Source organism: Agelaius phoeniceus, chromosome 1, assembly GCF_051311805.1.
Source record: "Agelaius phoeniceus isolate bAgePho1 chromosome 1, bAgePho1.hap1, whole genome shotgun sequence".
In the NCBI taxonomy this organism is placed as follows: domain Eukaryota; kingdom Metazoa; phylum Chordata; class Aves; order Passeriformes; family Icteridae; genus Agelaius; species Agelaius phoeniceus.
Window position 1 is genome coordinate 71,757,855 of NC_135265.1, and position 18,457 is coordinate 71,776,311.

Genomic DNA, 18,457 nt, shown 5'->3' on the forward strand with positions numbered 1-18,457 from the left:
GATCTGTCAGCTTGAGAGGAGGGAAAGCTCTGGCCATTTTCATTCTTTTCAGTTTTGTCTGTCTCACAGTCAATGCCCAGGCTTTTTTGAACCATAGTAGAGCTTGTTTGCTGCATACTTCATACATACACATATGTATACACACACACACAGATCTCAAAGGATTGTGTTTGAGGCCAAACAAGCCTCAAACACAAGAAAGTGTTATGGTTCTGATTAGAAGTGATTACATGAACCTTTACAACAAGTATCATTTATATAATTCCTTAAAGATCTCTTTAACACTTTGAACACCAAAAAGCTCCATAGCATTATTATGCTTATGGAGAGACAGGAATAGAGTTTTTCCAAATTGGCTATGACTCACAGTCATCACAGAGTCAGGAAATTAGGACTTTGATTTCTAGCTCTTTGCCAAAGCCCAGACCTTCTCTGGTATGCTGTAATCAGCTACAAAGTCTGTTCCAGGGATGTCTGGCATGCAGCTAAAGCTGCAGCTGACCACTTGTTGGGCATCTCTGCCTGCACTCCTCTTCTGTGCTACCTATAAATCTTGCAGAGTTTGAAAGCAGCCTTGGTTACACAATGACACACTGTTATTAACTTACACAAACAACACAAAAGCAGCACCTTCAAGTGACAAATTCAAAAGCTTAGGAAATGTTGCAGGTAAGAATGCATGAATTTAAATTGGTCCTTAAATACATGCACAATATGAATTTTAATCTCAGGGCTTCTTACTCTGTCCCATTCATTTTGAGATGCTTGCCTGCCATCACTGTGTAAAAGCAATAATCTTCTTGGGAGCATCGGTTTCTTTTTTTTTTTTTTTTGCTTGTCTTTTTATTCCTAGTGTCTGTGGTAAAGGCCTCACTTGCTGCAAGGTATTTCAGTCTTTGGAAAATGGTGCACAGAGCTCCACTGTGGACTATTGCTGTGGTGTTCCTCCCTTGGACACCTGAGTCCCTCACAGTCCAAACATTTTGGGTCCCTTTCCTGTTAGCAGGAGCAGCTTTAATGTGTTTTACATGGAGAGTCAAAAAGTAGGTGCTGAATACAGGTCAGTCCCAATCACATCCTCTCAGCTCCTCACCCAGTTGCTTCCCTGGGTGAAGGGACCCTCATCATCCCCTCTTGTTTCTAACTTCTACAGCCTCAAGTTTATTCCTTATAACAGAACTAATTCTACTCTCTTTTAATCTAAAATGGTTCCCTCTTGCCCTGTCAGTACAGGCTCTAGTAAAAAGTCTCTCTCCACATTTTTCAGCTCTCTTTTATGTATTGAAAGACAAAAGGGTCTTCCCAGAGCCTTCTTTCCTTCAGGCTGAACAACCCCAACTCTCTCTGTCTGTCTTCATAGCCTGCCCTGTGATCATTGTCCTGGCCCTCCTATGGACTCTCCCCAAAGGTTCATGTCCTTTCTGTGCTGGTGACCCCCAAGCTGGATGCAGCACTCTGGATGGGGTGTCACCAGAGCAGAGCCCAGGGACAGAATCCCCCCACCTTCACCCTGCTGGCCATGCTGCTTTTGGTGCAGCCAAAAGATACGATTTGTTTTCCAGGCTGCAAGAGCACACTGCCAGTTCAAATCCAATTTTTTATGCACCATTTTTTAGCCCCCCTGTCCTTCTCCACAGGGCTGCTCTTGATCCCTTCAGCACCCAGTCTGTACTGATCCTGGTGATTGTCCCAAACCAGGTGCAGCACCTTGCACTTGGCTTTGTTTGAACTTTGTGAGGTTCACATTGGCCCATTCCTTAGGCCTGGAGACCCTGACAGGTGGCTGTGGATGGCATCTCTTCCCTCAAGCATTCCAGCTGTCAGCCTAATGTCATCAACAAACACACTGAGGTCCTGAAACACTGCAAGCAAAGGGACCCCAAAGAAAGCCACAACCCAGTGATTGAGTTTCCTGAAAGTTTTGTGCCTTGAATTTGTTTCCTTGACACCATGAAGAAAGATTGTTAGGAAATAATTGTGAAGAGGTGATAAACAGTGCCATTTCCTCCATTCACCTTCACTGAAGGAAGTGGAGAGGAGAGGGGAAAATCCCAAAAATACTTCTCAGAGGACTAAGGCAGGAAAGAAGCAGCTTTCTTATCTGTTGGGGTGAAGGAGAAGCCAAATGCCATCAGAACAATCCAAATCACCTTGCTTTCCAACTAGAACACCATGCTTGATATCCTCTAGAAGTCATGAAAGTCCCAACTGTGTGAGCTGGGAAGGTGTAATACAAGAGCAGAGTTTTCTAGCAGACACATGTGACTAAGGCCACAACAGGCTGCTGTCCCCAGCTGCCATTGCAGGTGGTCCTTCTTCCAGGGCAGATTAGCCTTCCCACTTTCTGCTGGAGATGGCTGTGCCTGACCATTACCTCTGAGCAGCAACTGCCAGTTAGTATGGGACAATAATCCACATTTGGACCAGTAAACAAAGGCAGGGCAAATGGCTCCTGTCAGCCCTACCATTCCTTTGAGCTTTCCCTGCTGGCCCTGTGCACACATTTGTCTTCATTGCCTTTGTGCAGCTTTCAAGGGCAGCACTGAAAACAGCTCAGCTGTTTCTCTGGCACAGCCCCTGACAGCCTAATCCACCTGCAGCCAAAGAAATTCCCACAGCCAACACCCTCAGTCCAAAGAGGGGCATCCTCAGGCTGCATCCAGCCTGCCCTCTGTGACTACCACAGCTCCTCACCTGCTGTGAAGGAAACAGGGATAGCAAAGGCCAAACCTGCCCTTCTCCAAGAGGCTGTCCTGGGGAGACATCAGCACAGCATGTCTCAACCTCAAAGCCTTGGGTACAGCACGAAGCCTTCTGGCACACCAAGCCTTTTCTGAACCTTCACAGAGAGGATTAAAATGGCCACCATCCCTGGAAGACACAAGGAAATGGATGCAGGGTGCAGGGTGAACTGGAGCTGCCTGGCAGGAGAAAAGCCCCACTGCAAATGATAGGTCACTAGTGAAGGGAACTGGGCTGAGTACCTCATTCATCTCAGAGTTACCTGTGAGACTCCTGGCCAGCCCCTTTGGATTTAAACCATCAATTTGCACCACTCTGCTTCAATGTGTGAGCAAACAGCTTTAGTCAGTCAGAGAGAAAAGCCTGCAGCTGAGCCCCCCAGCATTAGCTATCCACAGAGGGACCTCTCCCCACAGAAGATTCTCAGAGAAAAACAATCTGTCTGAAAAAAATGCATCTCCGTGCCCTAATCTTGAGGAGGAAACAAAGGACATAAGATATTTATGCTGAGAAGGACAGAAAGATAAAGTAGAGAGGAGGAAGGAGGGGAGGGAATCCTCTCCCCTGATCCTGCATCCCAACACTGAGTAGACTGCCATGAAAATTCCATCATGCTGGGCTGTGCACCTTTGAGTACCCATTTTCCTAGATGTGTCCTTTATTCAAACAAATTGATAAAACTGTTTAGTCCGGGGTAAATCTTGTCCAAAAGAGAGCAAATCAACATCCAAGGACACGGGTCTCTTGTTTCAATGTGAAAGGCAAAACTAGGGGGGTGGAGGACAAAGAGGAGAGAGGATGTTTACTCTTCCAAATAAGCTTAATAGAACCTTTACATTTTCCAAATAATTAATGTATCTGGAATTGGAAATCTGGTGCAGCTGGAAGATCTGCATGTATTAGGGCATTGTCATCCTGCTGCAGAGCAGCTGTAAGGGGGAAGGACCTTTGTACCCATCCACAGAAAGGAAATTTTCAGGTAACCAGAAACAAGAAGCTCTCCTATTTTCTTAATGACAAATGAAAATGAAAAGAAAACTTTCCCAGACTATAATAGATTTTATCCCAATTTAAGCTTTCTCCATGAGTCCTCCAGACTCCAGAGAAGAGTTTGAGTGTATCCCATGTCCAGAGGCAACTAGGGACACAAACCAGTTGTGCAACAGCAGAAACTGAATTCAAGGCTTAGCATTAGGAAAAGCTGGCATCTCAGTTTACATGGGAAACTGCTTTAAATTGATGAGAATACATACAAGGATTAGAGCACTAAAGAACAGTTTGAATGGAATTTTTCTTTCATAATCCATGTATTTTACTCCTAGTGCAGACTCAGCTTCATTAAAGTTACTCTCTCTTCTGGTAGTTTTCCACCACAACTTACATTCACCATAGAGTTGAGCAAAGCTACAGATACACATCAGACCTTCAGTAACTCAGATCCCTCAATTCCATTTGCCGAACTTGAACGCCTCCTGTTCTTTTTCAAGACTCAGGTAAGTTACTGAAGGGCACTACTGAAGAGCAGTGTTTATGACAGCTGTGACATTCGTCGTTACTCTTCTCCTTCAAATCATCCATCTCCCAGAAACGGTGGCGCTCAGGGTATTGCAGCAGCTTAACGCCAGCACAGCATAAAAACTGTCACAGATGCTCAGCATCACCCGTCATAAATAAAACATGAGACCCCTGCAAGGTCCACCAGTTGTCAAGGGGTTTGATGTAATTGGTTCAGGCGTGTGACAGTGCAAAACAGGCAAGTCACAGGATGCCCTTCATTACTACAAATGGTCTATTGATTTCCAGGCATGCCTTTCACACACAGACCTGCACCTGCTACAGTGCTCCCCAAAACTCTCAGGCCCTGCTGAAGGGCTCAAGTCTGGAAAATGCCTGCATGTGTTTTACAGGTAATTAGTTTTTCAGAAGGATGTAGAAAGGCTCACGAGACAGATGCACACAGGTGCAAACAGAGTGTTTTCCTTGCTTCAGAGTGCAAGAATAATTCCCCAACAAGGTGGCTTTATCACAGAAGCATTAAGGTTGGAAAAGACTTCTAAGATCATCAAGTCCAGCTGTTAACCCAGCACTGCTGTGTTCACCTCTAAACCACGCCCTCAAGTGCCCACAGCCACATCTTTTGAAAACTTCCAGGGACGGTGATGCCACCACTTCCCTGGGCAGCCTGTTTCAATGCCTGAACACCCTTACGGTGAAGAAATTTTTCTAAACCTCCCTTGGTCCAACCTGAGGCTATTACCTCTCATTTTGTTACTTAGGAAGAGAGACTGACCTCCACCTGGCTACACCCTCCTTTCATGCAGTTGTAGAGAGTGGAAACAGCTCCTGAGCCTCCTTTTCTCCTAAACAACCTAAACAAAGAAGCTCCCTCATCTGCTCCTCATCAGGCTTGTGCTCCAGACCTTCGCCAGCTCCACTGCCTTTCTCTGGACATGATTCAGCACTTGTGCAACTTAAAGGGGATTCAGATTTTTAAACTTGTGAATCAGCTCTGATGGTGAAGATTTGGCAGTTTATTGGTCCAAATAAATAAGACATGCTGGGATCAAGATCTCATTGCACATAGTTTGCTAAGACTACAGGAGATCTTGCTAAGATCCTGTTCTACCTGGCAACACTGCAGGTGTTCTCCTGAGCTGTAGCAGGTGTGGCTTCCCTGGCTCCTTCAGCCCTCACATCCTTGTTTGGACTCACAGCAGATGTGTTAGTAACACTCGGAGGCTTCTGAGAGCCCTCAGTCGGTGCAAAGCAGACTCCTGCTATGTCTGTGTTGCTGCCTTCCTCGCTTATCGGAACAAAGGCTTTTCCGGGCCTCTGGTGCTCCTGCACGGCTCGCAGGATGGGCTGGGAGCCGGGACGCAGCCGTTCCATGGCAGCCGCCAAGGAGGAGATGCAGCAAGGCTGGTCCTGTGCCGCGGTAACACGAGGGGGAGCCCTTGCAGCTCCCAAGTAATACGGACACCAGGAATACGCCTTTCCCCACCCCAAATATACACGCTCAGTTCCTCGTCAGAAAAAACCAGGAGGCCTGAAAGCCATCTCTGATCATCTTCACAAGGACATTGGTCCTGGTTCAAACACGTGCAAGCCACAGACTACAGGGCATGGGGAAGGTCTCTTGCTATGGATCCCCTTTCCTAGACATTCCTATTTCTGAAGGTGCAGGATGGCCTGGGGACATCCTTTCCCATGTTCTTATCTCCAAAGCATTCAAAAAATGTCAGGGAATGACTCTGCTGATACTTGAGTTGATTCTGAACAGCAAAGCAACAAATTCTGAAAATTTGTGGTCAAATTTTGCCCAACAGAAATGAGAGAACAGAAAAATCTCTTTACCCCTTGTTAAATGAAACTATCATAGGTGACCTGGCAAAGCTTGCTTTCAGGAAGATTTGCTCCTTTCAGGAGGACAGCTTTGGCCACTTTAAGAAGATACAGCAGTTTTTGCTCTTCCTTGCCACCCAGTTTTAAATACATCTGAGCAGAGCACTTCACTATGTATTCTATGCACTATTCTGTGCACTATATGTCACTATATATTCTGTAATTTCAGGACCAAGCTAAGTACTAACTGCAAGTGCACCTACTGCAAGATTTTTTTTCCACAAAATGCTGGTGTCTCTCTCCTTAAGAGGAATTAAAATGAAAAAGCATCTTACAAGTCACAGACTTCTGCTATACCAGTCTCTCTTCATAGTTCTGCATCCCAATTTCCTTTAAAGCATTCAACAGCATACATTTAATTAGCAAAACAATCCCATCTGTTCCACGAGTCAATACTGACAACTTTATGGTTAAAACACATTTATTTCTCTTGGTGCAGCTGTGCGGAATCTGACGAGGGGAGAAGAGCCTACTGTGCTGAGAGCATTGTGTCTGGTGCCCAGGCTCTCATCACAGGGCTGCTGGCACTGGGAGCTCCTACACAAACCTCCAAAGACAATTCTACAGAACCATTGGTAAAGATCCCTTTTCTGTCTGTTTCCTTAATTTTAATGAGAGACACGGAAGAACATGCTCAAACAAAACCACCAAACACGCACCAGAGGCTGTGATGAGCAGCAGGACATTGGCACTGAGACCCTAATGGGCAACAGGGCAAGAAGAGCCAACTGAACTTCATCCACCAGCAGGAACTACTTCCCAGCCTTGGGACTGCATACTTCATCCTCTCCCCCAAAGTCTGACGTGCAGGAATCCACACTCTGATTGTAAATCAGGCACTCTGAATCTCCTACAGCAGAAAGCCTCAGGGGATCACTGGCTCCTGGGTCTCCCTATGAGGGAGCAGACCAGTCCTGCCTGTCCCAGGTCTCTGTCACACTGCACTTATTATACAACAGTTTCCTCATGCCGTCATGCTTCTGATGAGCTCTTGCAGTTTCAAGTGTCTCCCTTTAGCTTACAATATTAAAAAAATATGGAAAAAGATGAGATAGTGTCTGCCTCGTTCAGATCCTGCCTCAGTCTCAACCTAGAGGGCAAGCTTAGCTCATGGCATGAGATAAAAGGTAGGACGAGGTATCCAAGTCAACCGCAGGTGAATCCAAACTTGTCAGCCGGAGAAAGGATGATCTAAAGAATGAACTGTTGACCTCAACAGGAATGGAAATACAAATAAAATGGTCTGGATAAAAGCAGGGACCAAGCATTTAAACCAGGGACTTGGGAGCAAACAAGGAACGTTTTCCACACTGATGTCCCAGGTAAAGGGTATACTGATTCTGCCCTGGGGCTGCAGTTAATCTATTTAGTATTTGGGGGTTTTCCGCCCCCACCAACCTTTTGATTGAAATGGCTACAAAGAGTCACTTGCTCTCAGGCAGCAGACAAATTTTAACTTTCAGCTTTCCATACAAGCAGCAGTCTTGTTAGGCAGGGCATTTGAACACTTACAGCATCAGTCTAAGGCACAGCAAAATGCAAGCCATCAGGAGGAAAGAGACTGGTTCACCAGCACCCCGTGAAACCCTCAGTGCAAGCACGCAGGTAACAAATCTGTAAGACAAAGCAATTACTGCAACAATCGCACACGTTAGCCCCAAACAAGTCAATTGAACTAACAAAGCAGGGCAGTAAAGCAGGTTAACAGAGAAAAGTAAACACAGAGTCATTTTACAGAGCCAAGACTGTCCTGGTTCCAGCCGAGCCCAAAAGATATTTTTACACCTTCTGGCCGTGTAGCTCCCTCCTGCAGCCAAAGCTCTGAGGGACCTGACCCAGCAGCACTGCTGAGAACTGTTTGGCTTGAGTGCCTTCTCCTCTTAGAAAAAGCACACCTCTCCACCAAGGGGCTGGCAGCGTCCAGGGAAATCAGGCAGATCAGGCTGAAGGTACTGCTCTGTTCACTCCTTTGAATCCTACTGCTCTGCTTGAATTGATTCAAGCCCTCCTGCCCCCCAGACGAGCAACACCCTTCACGGGGTTATCCCACCCAACCCACTCAAGTGCACATTTGCAAGCTCAGACCTGCAAGGCTGCACCCGAGAGACACCATCCATGACTGGTGCAGAGATGCAGAAATTACCTTCAGAGCCAAGTGTGACATTTCATTAGCACCCAGCCCCACACAGATATGTTTCCTAAGTAGCAAAGTTATGCTTAAAAAGAAAATAGAATATGTACAATTTGCTGGAAAATTACCTGTACGAGCAGTAAACACAAGGGCTGGTGATGATGCCAAGCTTGCTACAAAGAGATTACTAGAAGCAGGACTTATGGGGCACTACAGCAGCAGCACATTCTGTAGCCATGAGGGAGACAACCCACATGGATGCAGCAGCACGCTCTGAGGCCAGTAAGCCAGAGGAAGGTGATCCCACCATAGTGGTTGCCATCACGGAGATGGTGGTGCCACAGGCAGGATACCAACAGGCCATTCTGGCACAGCAAAATTGTTACATTACAGCACTACGGGCAGAAAGCAAGAAAAAAGCTTTTATGGCTTTTAACAAAAGGCTCCCATTCACAAGCACAGAAGCCACTCAGTTACTTCTCAATAGTACCACAACTTTCTGTTTAAAATTATCTTCCACAAAAGAATGTAAATATGTTCATTTCTCTGCCATCAGTCATCTACCTCCTCTTATTCATGCATTTCTGCTTGTCTCAGATAAAACTATCAGCAAATTTCAAAGGACATGCAAGGTTTGATTATAAAGGTAATGGGGTTGTACATTTTCCATGGCTGAAAGCCTTCTTTTTAGCTCCCAACCATCATCCCTGCTACAGCTGTCAAGTTCTGCAAATAAATCCACATCTCTTTGAGTCAGACAGTTCCCAATAGGTCAAAACTGTGCAAAATACACTGTGAACATAATCCAAAAATCATGTGCACTATTAGTGCATGTAGATGCAATCAGTGACCTCGTGAGGTAGGAACACACCAACCCACTTTTGTGAAAGAGAACAGTAACGTCCAGAAAAAATAATGAATTGCAAACACTGCACCTTGTTATTCAAATCAGTTTAAAGCCAGGACAAAATACCTTTTGCCCCTGTTGAAAAATAAATGCTATTTACAAACATGCAGCAAGCCATCCAATCCAGCAATCTAGCCCCAGACATGATACAAAGCCCAGCAGAGGGATGGAGTCACCCCTATGAATCCATCAATCCTTCACATTATGACTTGCTAAGACAGGCTACTATCACAGCCATATTTTCAAGGCAGGACAAATAATCCAAAGGTACATTTCCTCCACCAAAATCCTGTCACTCTGCTGCCACAGAAGTCCAGACTTCAGGATGCTGCTGCTAACTTTACAGAAGGCAGCAGGTGAAAGGGGCAGCCTTCAGTGGGCTATCAGTTTTGACCATCTATGCTTCAAAGCAAGGGCATAGGGAGGGAAACCACAGGGGCTGGCAAGTTCTTGGGAGTCTCTCCTTCAAATGAAGGGAAGGTCTTTACAGAGCCTATGTGCATGTCCTTCTATTCAAATAAGAGGAGTTTCAGTCATCAGCACTGAGCCGAAGTTGAGCTCACATGAAATGTTCCCCTTCCACCCCTGTTCTGCCCTCTGCTCCTCTCTCTAAATTACCCCATGTACAGCACAGCAGACACCTTAGCACAGAGACAGGGGCAGCAGGGTTACTCCTCCACCAGCAACAGGAAAATAAAGGTAGTGTCCTTGCTAGGCACCTTCAGCCTCAAACAGCATCACAACAGAAGGGAAAAAAGAGAACCTTTTCCAAGGACAATGAATCACTTTCAGCAAAATCTGAAATATACAAACTGTTTACCAAAGAACACCTAAGAGTTACTGACCAATAAACCATAAACCCTTTTTGTTTAAATACATTATTTAATGAGTTTTCTTTAAGAAAGAGATATTTTGAAGCTCAAATTACAATGAAATACAATCTTCTAGATCTACAGTACACAGTGCTATAAACATTTATCAAACCAGGTATTTTAGTGTTTGCTCCTCTGTTGTTATTGTTATTAAGGAAAAGTAACTAAAAATCTCCTGTTAACAGCAATCCTGTTCTAACTTGGCTATTTCAGCCTAGAACAGAATAAGGACAACAGCCTGTCACCACAGTCCTCTTCCCAAATAGAAACCAAATGACAGAAAGGAACAAGACACTGTCATGACTGCACACTGCTTCAGCTTTTAAAGAGTGAGAAGTAGTAAAATGGAGCAGTTGGCTGAGGGCAATGCTGAGAAAGGACATTTCTCCTTTCCCACAGGAATCACAAAAAGATGCCCCTTTGCTACCAAAGTCTGATTGCCATCGAACTCATGTTCATGCAGCACATTGGAGCAAATTTACATAGGTAGTTTTAAATTCAGTTTTCTGCCTTCTCCTCATATTTTCTCTCTTCTCTCAGTATCCATTGCTTTCCTTCTACCTTTTGTTATCCCTTCATCATTTCTATCTTCAGTCACTCAGTCCCAGTGGGACAGAGCCAGCAGAGCACACCGCTCCTCTTCAGTCTTCTGGCACTGTCAATACTGTGGCAAAGGGCAAATCAATAGTGCTGCATTAGTACCAAGAAAGAAAAAAATGGAAGAGGTCAATTCCTCGGAGAGTTGGTTTGTATCTTTTAAAGGCCACTTTGCACAACCTTTGAATTCTGAAAATACAAGTGAGCTTCTGCAGTTAGTGTAAAAATGTGATCGAGCTGAAAAAGTTCAACACTTCTTGGTTTAACTGAGCAGCACGCTGAGGAACCACAGCAAACTGCTGTTTGAGAGCTGCTGCTCAGCTAGTCAGACATAAAAGCAGACATCAGGTGTAAATTTCATATTTATTATAACAAAAATTATGACATGTTCATTTGTGCATTCGGCTTTAATATAACTCTTGGTATGTAAATGTTCTACAGCAAATGAGCTCTATACAATCATGCTGGTTGTGGCAGCAGTAAGGAACACAAACAAAACGTGTCTGTAAAAGTAAGGAAAGAAAGAGATCGGAGGAAAAAGTGGGTTTCTTTGAACAGTCTACACCACCTGGGCTCTAGCTAACTTGTACACAGCCACACAGTCCATTACGCTTAATGGCCCAAAGAGTTGCTTAAGAAAAAAGGTCAGTTTTTCAGGTTGTGTCCTTAATGCCAAGGCTACAAAACATGTAAGCATCACTATACAACACTGAGCTATTTACAGGAATTTCCCAATCAACTGTTCTCTCAGAGAAAATTAGTGAATCTCAGTGACTTAAGTCACCTGAAAGAGTAAAGCAACTCCTAGGAGTTAGTCTCCATATTCTACAAATGTCTATCATTTTCAAGACCAAAAAAAGCCTTTTCTCTCAAAGAAATACAGTATTACAATATTACTTAAATCATTTAGCACTGGCTACTGCCCTGCTTTTCAAACAAAACAAACAAGCCATTTTAAAAAATATTACATCATCATCTGTTTCTCAGCAATATATTAAACCTTTTTATTTTTTTATTATTTTTTGTTTTGTTTTCCTGTTTTTACACTTGATATGTTAAGGGAGAGTTAACTATTTTAAACTTTACCAGTCAAGCGTCTCTAGAAGAAAGTCAATGAATATTAAACCTAACAAACTGAAAAGCTGCAGTTATCTGTAGTGGCAGGATAAGGAAAAGGAAGTATATAAAGGAAAAGGATAAGGAAAACCCCTGCTGTAATGCAAGCCCACTGGGTCTCACAGTCAAGTCTCCTTATTTGTTAGTTTATTTCTGAGCAGTAAATAGAGTGGGTCATAGTGGTGTGTCATAATAGTCTGCCAGGTGGTCCATCGGATACTGCTTCTGCTGTTGCTGCTGCTGTTGTTGTTGTTCCTGGTGCTGCTTCATAATCTCCTTGACTTCTTCCTCCAACTCTGGAGGGATGATGAACTGGTCATCAGGATCAGGTTGTGCTGGAGCAGCAAAGTAGCCCCCGGTTTTTCTGAGCGGCGCATCCGTTGCAACTTCAATTAAGTTATGGCTCCTCTCGTGCGGTGCCACAGAGCCGTTGCCCCGCCGCCGCCCAATTGTGCCTGTGGCAGAATACTCAGCCTTCCTGGGAAGGCCGGGCTCATCTTCATTGGCACTGATGACGATCCCTTCGTCACTGGCTTCCACTGGCACTTGGAGCAGCTGCTTCTCCTTGGCTCGGCTGCAGTGGATGTCCACCTCCACCTCCACGCGGCTGCCGTTGGTGAACACCCCCTCGATGGGCTCCTCATCGTCGCTGTCGAGGCCGTTGTCGGAGAAGGCGCTGGAGAAGGTGGCGCTGGAGAGCTGCCGCTGGAAGGAGTTGGACAGGCAGACGGGGTGCAGCATGCAGCGCTGCTCCCCGGGGTACGCGGGGCTGTTCTCGTTCATGGCCACCTGGGGAGGCTCGTCCGAGGCTGTGGAGCCCACCTCGCTGCTCATTTCCGAGGTGGAGATCTCGCTGCTGATTTCAGAGGCCATGCCGCTGCTCGAAGACGGCATCCCGAGCGCGTCTGCGGGCCTGTCCTTGATGACCACGTTGACAGACTGGGGGAAGATGCCTGGGCTGGGGGGCGGGACCCCGTTGAGCTCACAGCAGCAGAAGCTGTCCTCCGTCACGTTGAGCTGAACCACCACGGCGCTGATGCTGTCGTTGCAGCCGTAACTCTGGGCCAAAGTGCAAAGCTTCTTGGCGGCCGCCAGCGCGTCAGGCACGTTTCTGACGGCCTCAACCGCTTCATCCATGGAGAGGCTGTCCCACAGCCCCTTGCTCCCCAGAATGAAGAACTCATCTTGAGGAGTTAAGGTGATGGACTGGACATGAGGACGCGGCACAACACTTGGGTGAAGGAAGGTGTACCCCAAGATTCTTGTTGAATCTGTCACACCATTCACTTTGCCATCCTGAAATTAAAAAGGACAGGAAATTGGCAACAAGGTAGACAAGGATATACAGTACCTGCCTCTCCTTGTATTCTACTGATGGCTGTTTTTGCAGTACCCCCAACAATGCCATTCACAGACAAGGAGACAGACAAGCAAAGTGACTTGCAAGGAGGTGACAGAGCTGGGATGAGAGCACAGCAAGGGCTGGTTTGCAATGCTGCGCTGCGCTTCCTACACCCGACTGATTTGTCATCAGCACCACCTACACACAGACCAACAAAGCAGAAGGCTGCAACAAAGAGCCATCTATTCTGCTCCTGCAGCTGCAAGAGCCAACTGGACAAGTCTTTTACCAGTGAGTCAGACTTATCCCTCCTCCACCCATGGTATCTGGCTTTAGACAGAGCAAAGCATCACACACTTGATACAGGGGCAGCTCATTCAGTCACAAGTCTTCTCTTGCAGCTGTAACAATTGTAGGTTTTATCTTGGCTCATCACTTTAGAAGGTTCATTTTAAAAAACCCTTTAAATTAAGCATGCAAGTCAAATGTAGCAGAGAGCAAGTCTGCATTTCTCAGTCAGCTGAGTTGTAGTGAAATGTTTTACACGCCCCAATTACTTACTACATCTCCACTTAGATATGACATTTCCAAAGGGAGGAGGAGTAGTATCTGAAGGGATAACATCAGTAAAAACGGACGCATTTGAGAAAAGAATCCCATGCACGTCCAAATCCCAGAATCTTGTCCTGGTTAGAATCCAAGCTGCCAGAATAAGCAGAGCAAGTGTCTGAAACAGCAAGTCTGGCTATCTGTCAGCCAGCTGCGGATAGCTGCACCCTGCTAATTGCATATTCAAGAAGAACAGCAAAGGTGAGGATTTACACTCTTTGGGTCCAGCTAATAACTGTAGGGGTTATTATAAAGCAGATAACCATAGAAAAGTGAACCAGGACTAAAAAAGCTTCCTCTTTAAAATCACTCAGGGAAAAAAAAAGCCCTCATGTCAGCTTGTTAACTTTCCCATTAGAAGGCTGACAGCAGTGATAAGCCATCAGTGTACATGAAATCAGTGAGTCATCTGAAGATTCAGACCAGAAATTTCCCTTTTCCTCTATGGAGCCACAGAATGAGCATGCCTCCCTGATGCACACTATGTTGGAGTAACTCCCTTTCAACTTGTCACATTTGAGATCCCAATTCTCACCTTTCCCAAGCAAGATCAACAGGCACGTGACTTACTCCACACACACATGCCCACCCTGCTCTCAGGCACACAGCAGGGAGGTTTCTGCCCTTTCCCCCACCATTAGGAGGATTCGATACCTATCTATTCCTCTGCATGTGTCACAAAAGGCAAAGCAAAACTGACAGCAGTGGCTTCAAGCTTCTAAGAAAGGAACAAACAGTTTTCTCCTCTCTCATGGTTCAGCTGAGTACAGGGTGAGTTTTCCTCTTGGGCAAGTGCTCTCTTCAAGAGCAGCCTGTCAAAGGGCAGTTCTGGGAACACAGCTCAGACAGCAAAGTCAGCCTGCCAGGAGCAAGAAGTCTCCTAAGGGAAGGACGGCATTGCTCCAAGTGCTCTGCCCTCTCATCCTTTTTAATTGGAAAAGCTCTCCATGACAGTTCCAACACAGCAATTCCTCTCCCATTAGAAGGAGAGTATTTGCTTTCCTCTTTCAATGCAACATGCTAACAGCTGCTCACTCTTGAAAGCTAATGGAAGTCCAGCATGGCAATGGAATGGAAAAGCAACTTGATTGCATGGTATGAATAACTCTGAAAGCAGAGGTGCAACTGAAGAACCCACACATGAACATCACCTCCTAGAGGTTACTGATATCAACATGTAATTTCATGCACTGCTGTGCAAATGCTCTCCAACGAAGCTGCAAGTTGCAACATTCCCCAGCTGTTCTCTAACCTCTGTGATAATGGCCTTATGCTGCTTAATCCTCTTCAGCTCTTCTTCACAGCTCATCACGTAACACCTGGACAAAGGCAGAGGTTTCCCATTGCGGCAGAGAACGGTTTGGCACTTCCCCACGTTTGCTGAGGTTAGCGTGAAGCATCCACCAGGGTCCATGGGATCGTGTTTTATATGGCAAAGGACAGCAGAGCCTCCAAGTTTCTGTCCAGCTGTTCCAAGTTTCCTGGAATTTAAACAAAACAGTGATTGTTCTTTAATTGGAAAACAAGTATTAGGAACACTGTGGAGAAACAGCCGCTGTTCCACAACCAGAGGCATTCGGGGCACTGGCTCTATTGATCATTGGGACAGAAACAAAAGTCTCCACAGAAGACTGTGACACTACAGCAGCAGCACTGCAGGGATCCCACATGCAACTCTCAGGCAGGGTGTTATTTTCACATATGCTAGTCAAATAAGCTCAATTTTAGAAAAAAAATCTTTGCACTTCTAAGAGTTTCACAGTTGTCTTTTCCTTTTCATCTAATAGATATTTGTTTAAAGGTCAGATAGAGCTTTGGATTCTGAAGCTATGGAACTTATTATAAAAATAATAATTCTGTCTGTAATAACCCTCTACTTTTGAGCAAAAGCAAAAGGCAGAGATTCACTGTTTTGTGATATCTTCAGGATAATGCTCTTCAAAGTTATCAAATTATGACCAAAAAAATAAAAAATCAGAATCCTGAGGAGAGAATGGACAACTAAATTTGCAACCAAGCCTCAATGTGCTTTCTACATTATGTTTTACAAATAGAAAACTCTAAACTCTAGGAGTGCTGCATATAATCTGTAAGCATCAGTGAGTGGCTAAATGCAAAAATGCAAATGAAATGAATACTATTTCTGGTTCTCCAAAGAAATAAAGAAATGGTTAGCCACTTTTGATTGGAGACAAAAAAAAAAAAAAAAAAAAAAAAAAAAAAAAAAAAAAAAAAAAAAAGAGCTTTTTGTAGGAATGCTGCATTCCTCGTAAATTGCATTAGTAGCAAACAAAAAATAAATATATATATATAAATACTTAATATATATATAAATATATTAATATATATATAAATATATATATATAAATACTTAATAAGTACTTCCAGTACTCAAATTTGTTATTATTTTTGAATATTCTAAGTATATGGCAACCACCTTCTCAGTTAGCAGTCTGAGGCACTGTTATAAGCAATTATGGGAAGGAAGTGTTTTCTCCCTTATGTATGTAAGAGTCAATGCCACCCTACTGTTTCCCTATCTTTTCCAATACAACAACTTCAGTATTGTTCCTTTCCAAGGGTGCAGAAATTCAACGAGAAGCAATCCTACTTTCAGTTTGATCCATTTACTCAGTCTCTAAGCTGCTTATTTGCTTTCCCCTCTTGCTTCCCTGACCTCTTCACTCTCCTCTGTTCAATTCCCTTCATACTCCTCCTTCACCCAGTGTCTCCCTAGGCACAATTTCTTCTGACCAGAACAGCACACGGTTTCCAAACCACTACACAGAACTACTATTACACTCACAGTGACTCACACAACTCTCTGGAGCTTGTGATAGGTCCTGCTCAAATAATATTCAAAGGCCAAAGGGATTTCTAAGAAGTCAGACTATGTGTTTTAAATATTTGCATAACCTTAAATAACCTGAATTGGTATGCAGAAAGGATGAGTTCAGGCTTTGCAGGCAGTTGTAGCAAGGAAGTTTAAAAAGATGATCAAGACATTGATACCACTGACTTGGTTATGGCCAATTGTAAACCTTAATACTCAGGAGATGATACCAAAAAGGAATAAACCTCCACCCACCACTTAGTCATGAGCATTTTAGTAACTTTGCAGGTGAGTTGGGATTTTTTTGTTTGATTGGAGAGGTGTTGGGATTTTTCTCCCTGCACCTTAAAGGAACTGAGGCAATATTCACAAAACAAGCAATAAAAGGAAACACTGTAGCCAGATACTTTTTTCCTCCCCTCTCACATTTCTTCCAAGCAAGAGCAGGTGCCTGACCCGAAAGCAAAGAAACTGCACTGTCAGCACAGACAAGGTAAAAACAAGCTTCAGATCCAAGACTCACCTCTGCATAACGATGAACGTGTTGATCATGTATTCTTCCTCATTCTTTGTTTTCTGCAGCTCTTCTGCCAGGATGTCACTCATTGTGCACTGCAGCAGGTAGGGCACTTCCACATTGCGGTCCCCATCAAACACACCATAAAGCGCCTCCCGGTTGTCGCAGAAGTTGTTGGCTGAAAGTGCTGCCACACACAGCCTAGGGAAAAACAAAGCAGGAAAACATCAGGGGTTCTATCCCACTACTAGTTTCTCAAGTTATTTTGACCAGAGAGACGCAGCCTGCTCTGAGCTTTAACCACCTCTGGTCACAGGTATTTCAGGACTGCTTTCTGAGCTGTGGGGGACGAGTCAGGCCCATCAACAGTGCTAAAACATGGAGAGACACTGAAGGTTCCAGCTAAGCCCTAAGGATTCTTCCTCTGTCACAGACATGTTTTGTGAAAAATCCTTTCCTTAGGATTTTTTCTCCTGAGAAGCTGAGAGGCCTCAGGAACAAAATGTAAACAATGATTATCTGCTGCTGTGGAATGCAAGAGGTGGATCTGTGATTGGTCTCATGTGTTGTTTCTAATTAATGGCCAATCACAGTCCAGCTGTCTCAGACTGTCTTGGTCAGTCACAAGCCTTTCTTATCATTCTTTTCTATTCTTAGCTAGCCTTCTGATGAAATCCTTTCTTCTATTCTTTTAGTATAGTTTTAACATAATATATATCATAAAATAATAAATCAAGCCTTCTGAAACATGGAGTCAACATTCTCATCTCTTCCCTGGTCCTGGGACCCCTGTGAACACCACCACATTCCTCCTTTTCAGCACATGAATTTTTTATTGTAAAAATGGGAGGGAAAGTATCTCTGAAGCATCACCAATTTAAACTGCACTTGCTGCTCCAAAAGCCATCCTTGGGATCTAGCGTGCTGATAACCAAGTTGTGTGTCAAATCAGTTAAGAGTCAGGAAAGGCTTGCTGGCACTTGCTATGGAAACCTAGGTAGCAGAAGATTTCTAAAAAGGTATTTGAGGAACAAAGAAAGATTCATGACATTGCCAGCAACAGAGACTAGCAGACTCTTGGTACATTATTTGTCAAGTGCTGCCTTTAGTCACAGGAGCGCCACACACTATGAATATTCAGAGTTTTGGCCATTCTGTCTCTTCTTTAGTATCTCTGATTTGCTTGGTAAACATCCTTTGGTTGAAGATAAAGAAGCTTTGCAAAGAGGAAAATGCTTTTAAACACTCAGATCTTTTGCAAGTAGCAGAGTCTTGCATAGACCAAATGTGTCAGCTGCCCTTGTATCTTAGCAACTTCCCTAACAAAGACCCAAAGGGAGAGCCAGGCAGGAGAGCTCGGTACACAAACGGAGGGACGTGGCTTGGCCT

The 18,457-nt window shown here is 44.5% G+C and overlaps 1 protein-coding gene across 1 annotated transcript in view; it reads right to left on the reverse strand.

Moving 5' to 3' along the window:
• Nucleotides 1-10,995: 10,995 nt before the first annotated feature.
• PHLPP1 (PH domain and leucine rich repeat protein phosphatase 1) overlaps nucleotides 10,996-18,457 on the reverse strand; it is a 136,770-nt gene continuing 129,308 nt past the window's right edge. The window contains exons 15-17 of the mRNA XM_054638764.2: nucleotides 17,075-17,269; nucleotides 14,971-15,199; nucleotides 10,996-13,063 (exon numbers count right to left, since the gene is read on the reverse strand). Of these exons, the coding sequence (XP_054494739.1) occupies nucleotides 11,942-13,063; nucleotides 14,971-15,199; nucleotides 17,075-17,269 (1,546 nt within the window). The 3' untranslated portion in view covers nucleotides 10,996-11,941. The remainder of the gene's footprint in view (nucleotides 13,064-14,970; nucleotides 15,200-17,074; nucleotides 17,270-18,457) is intronic.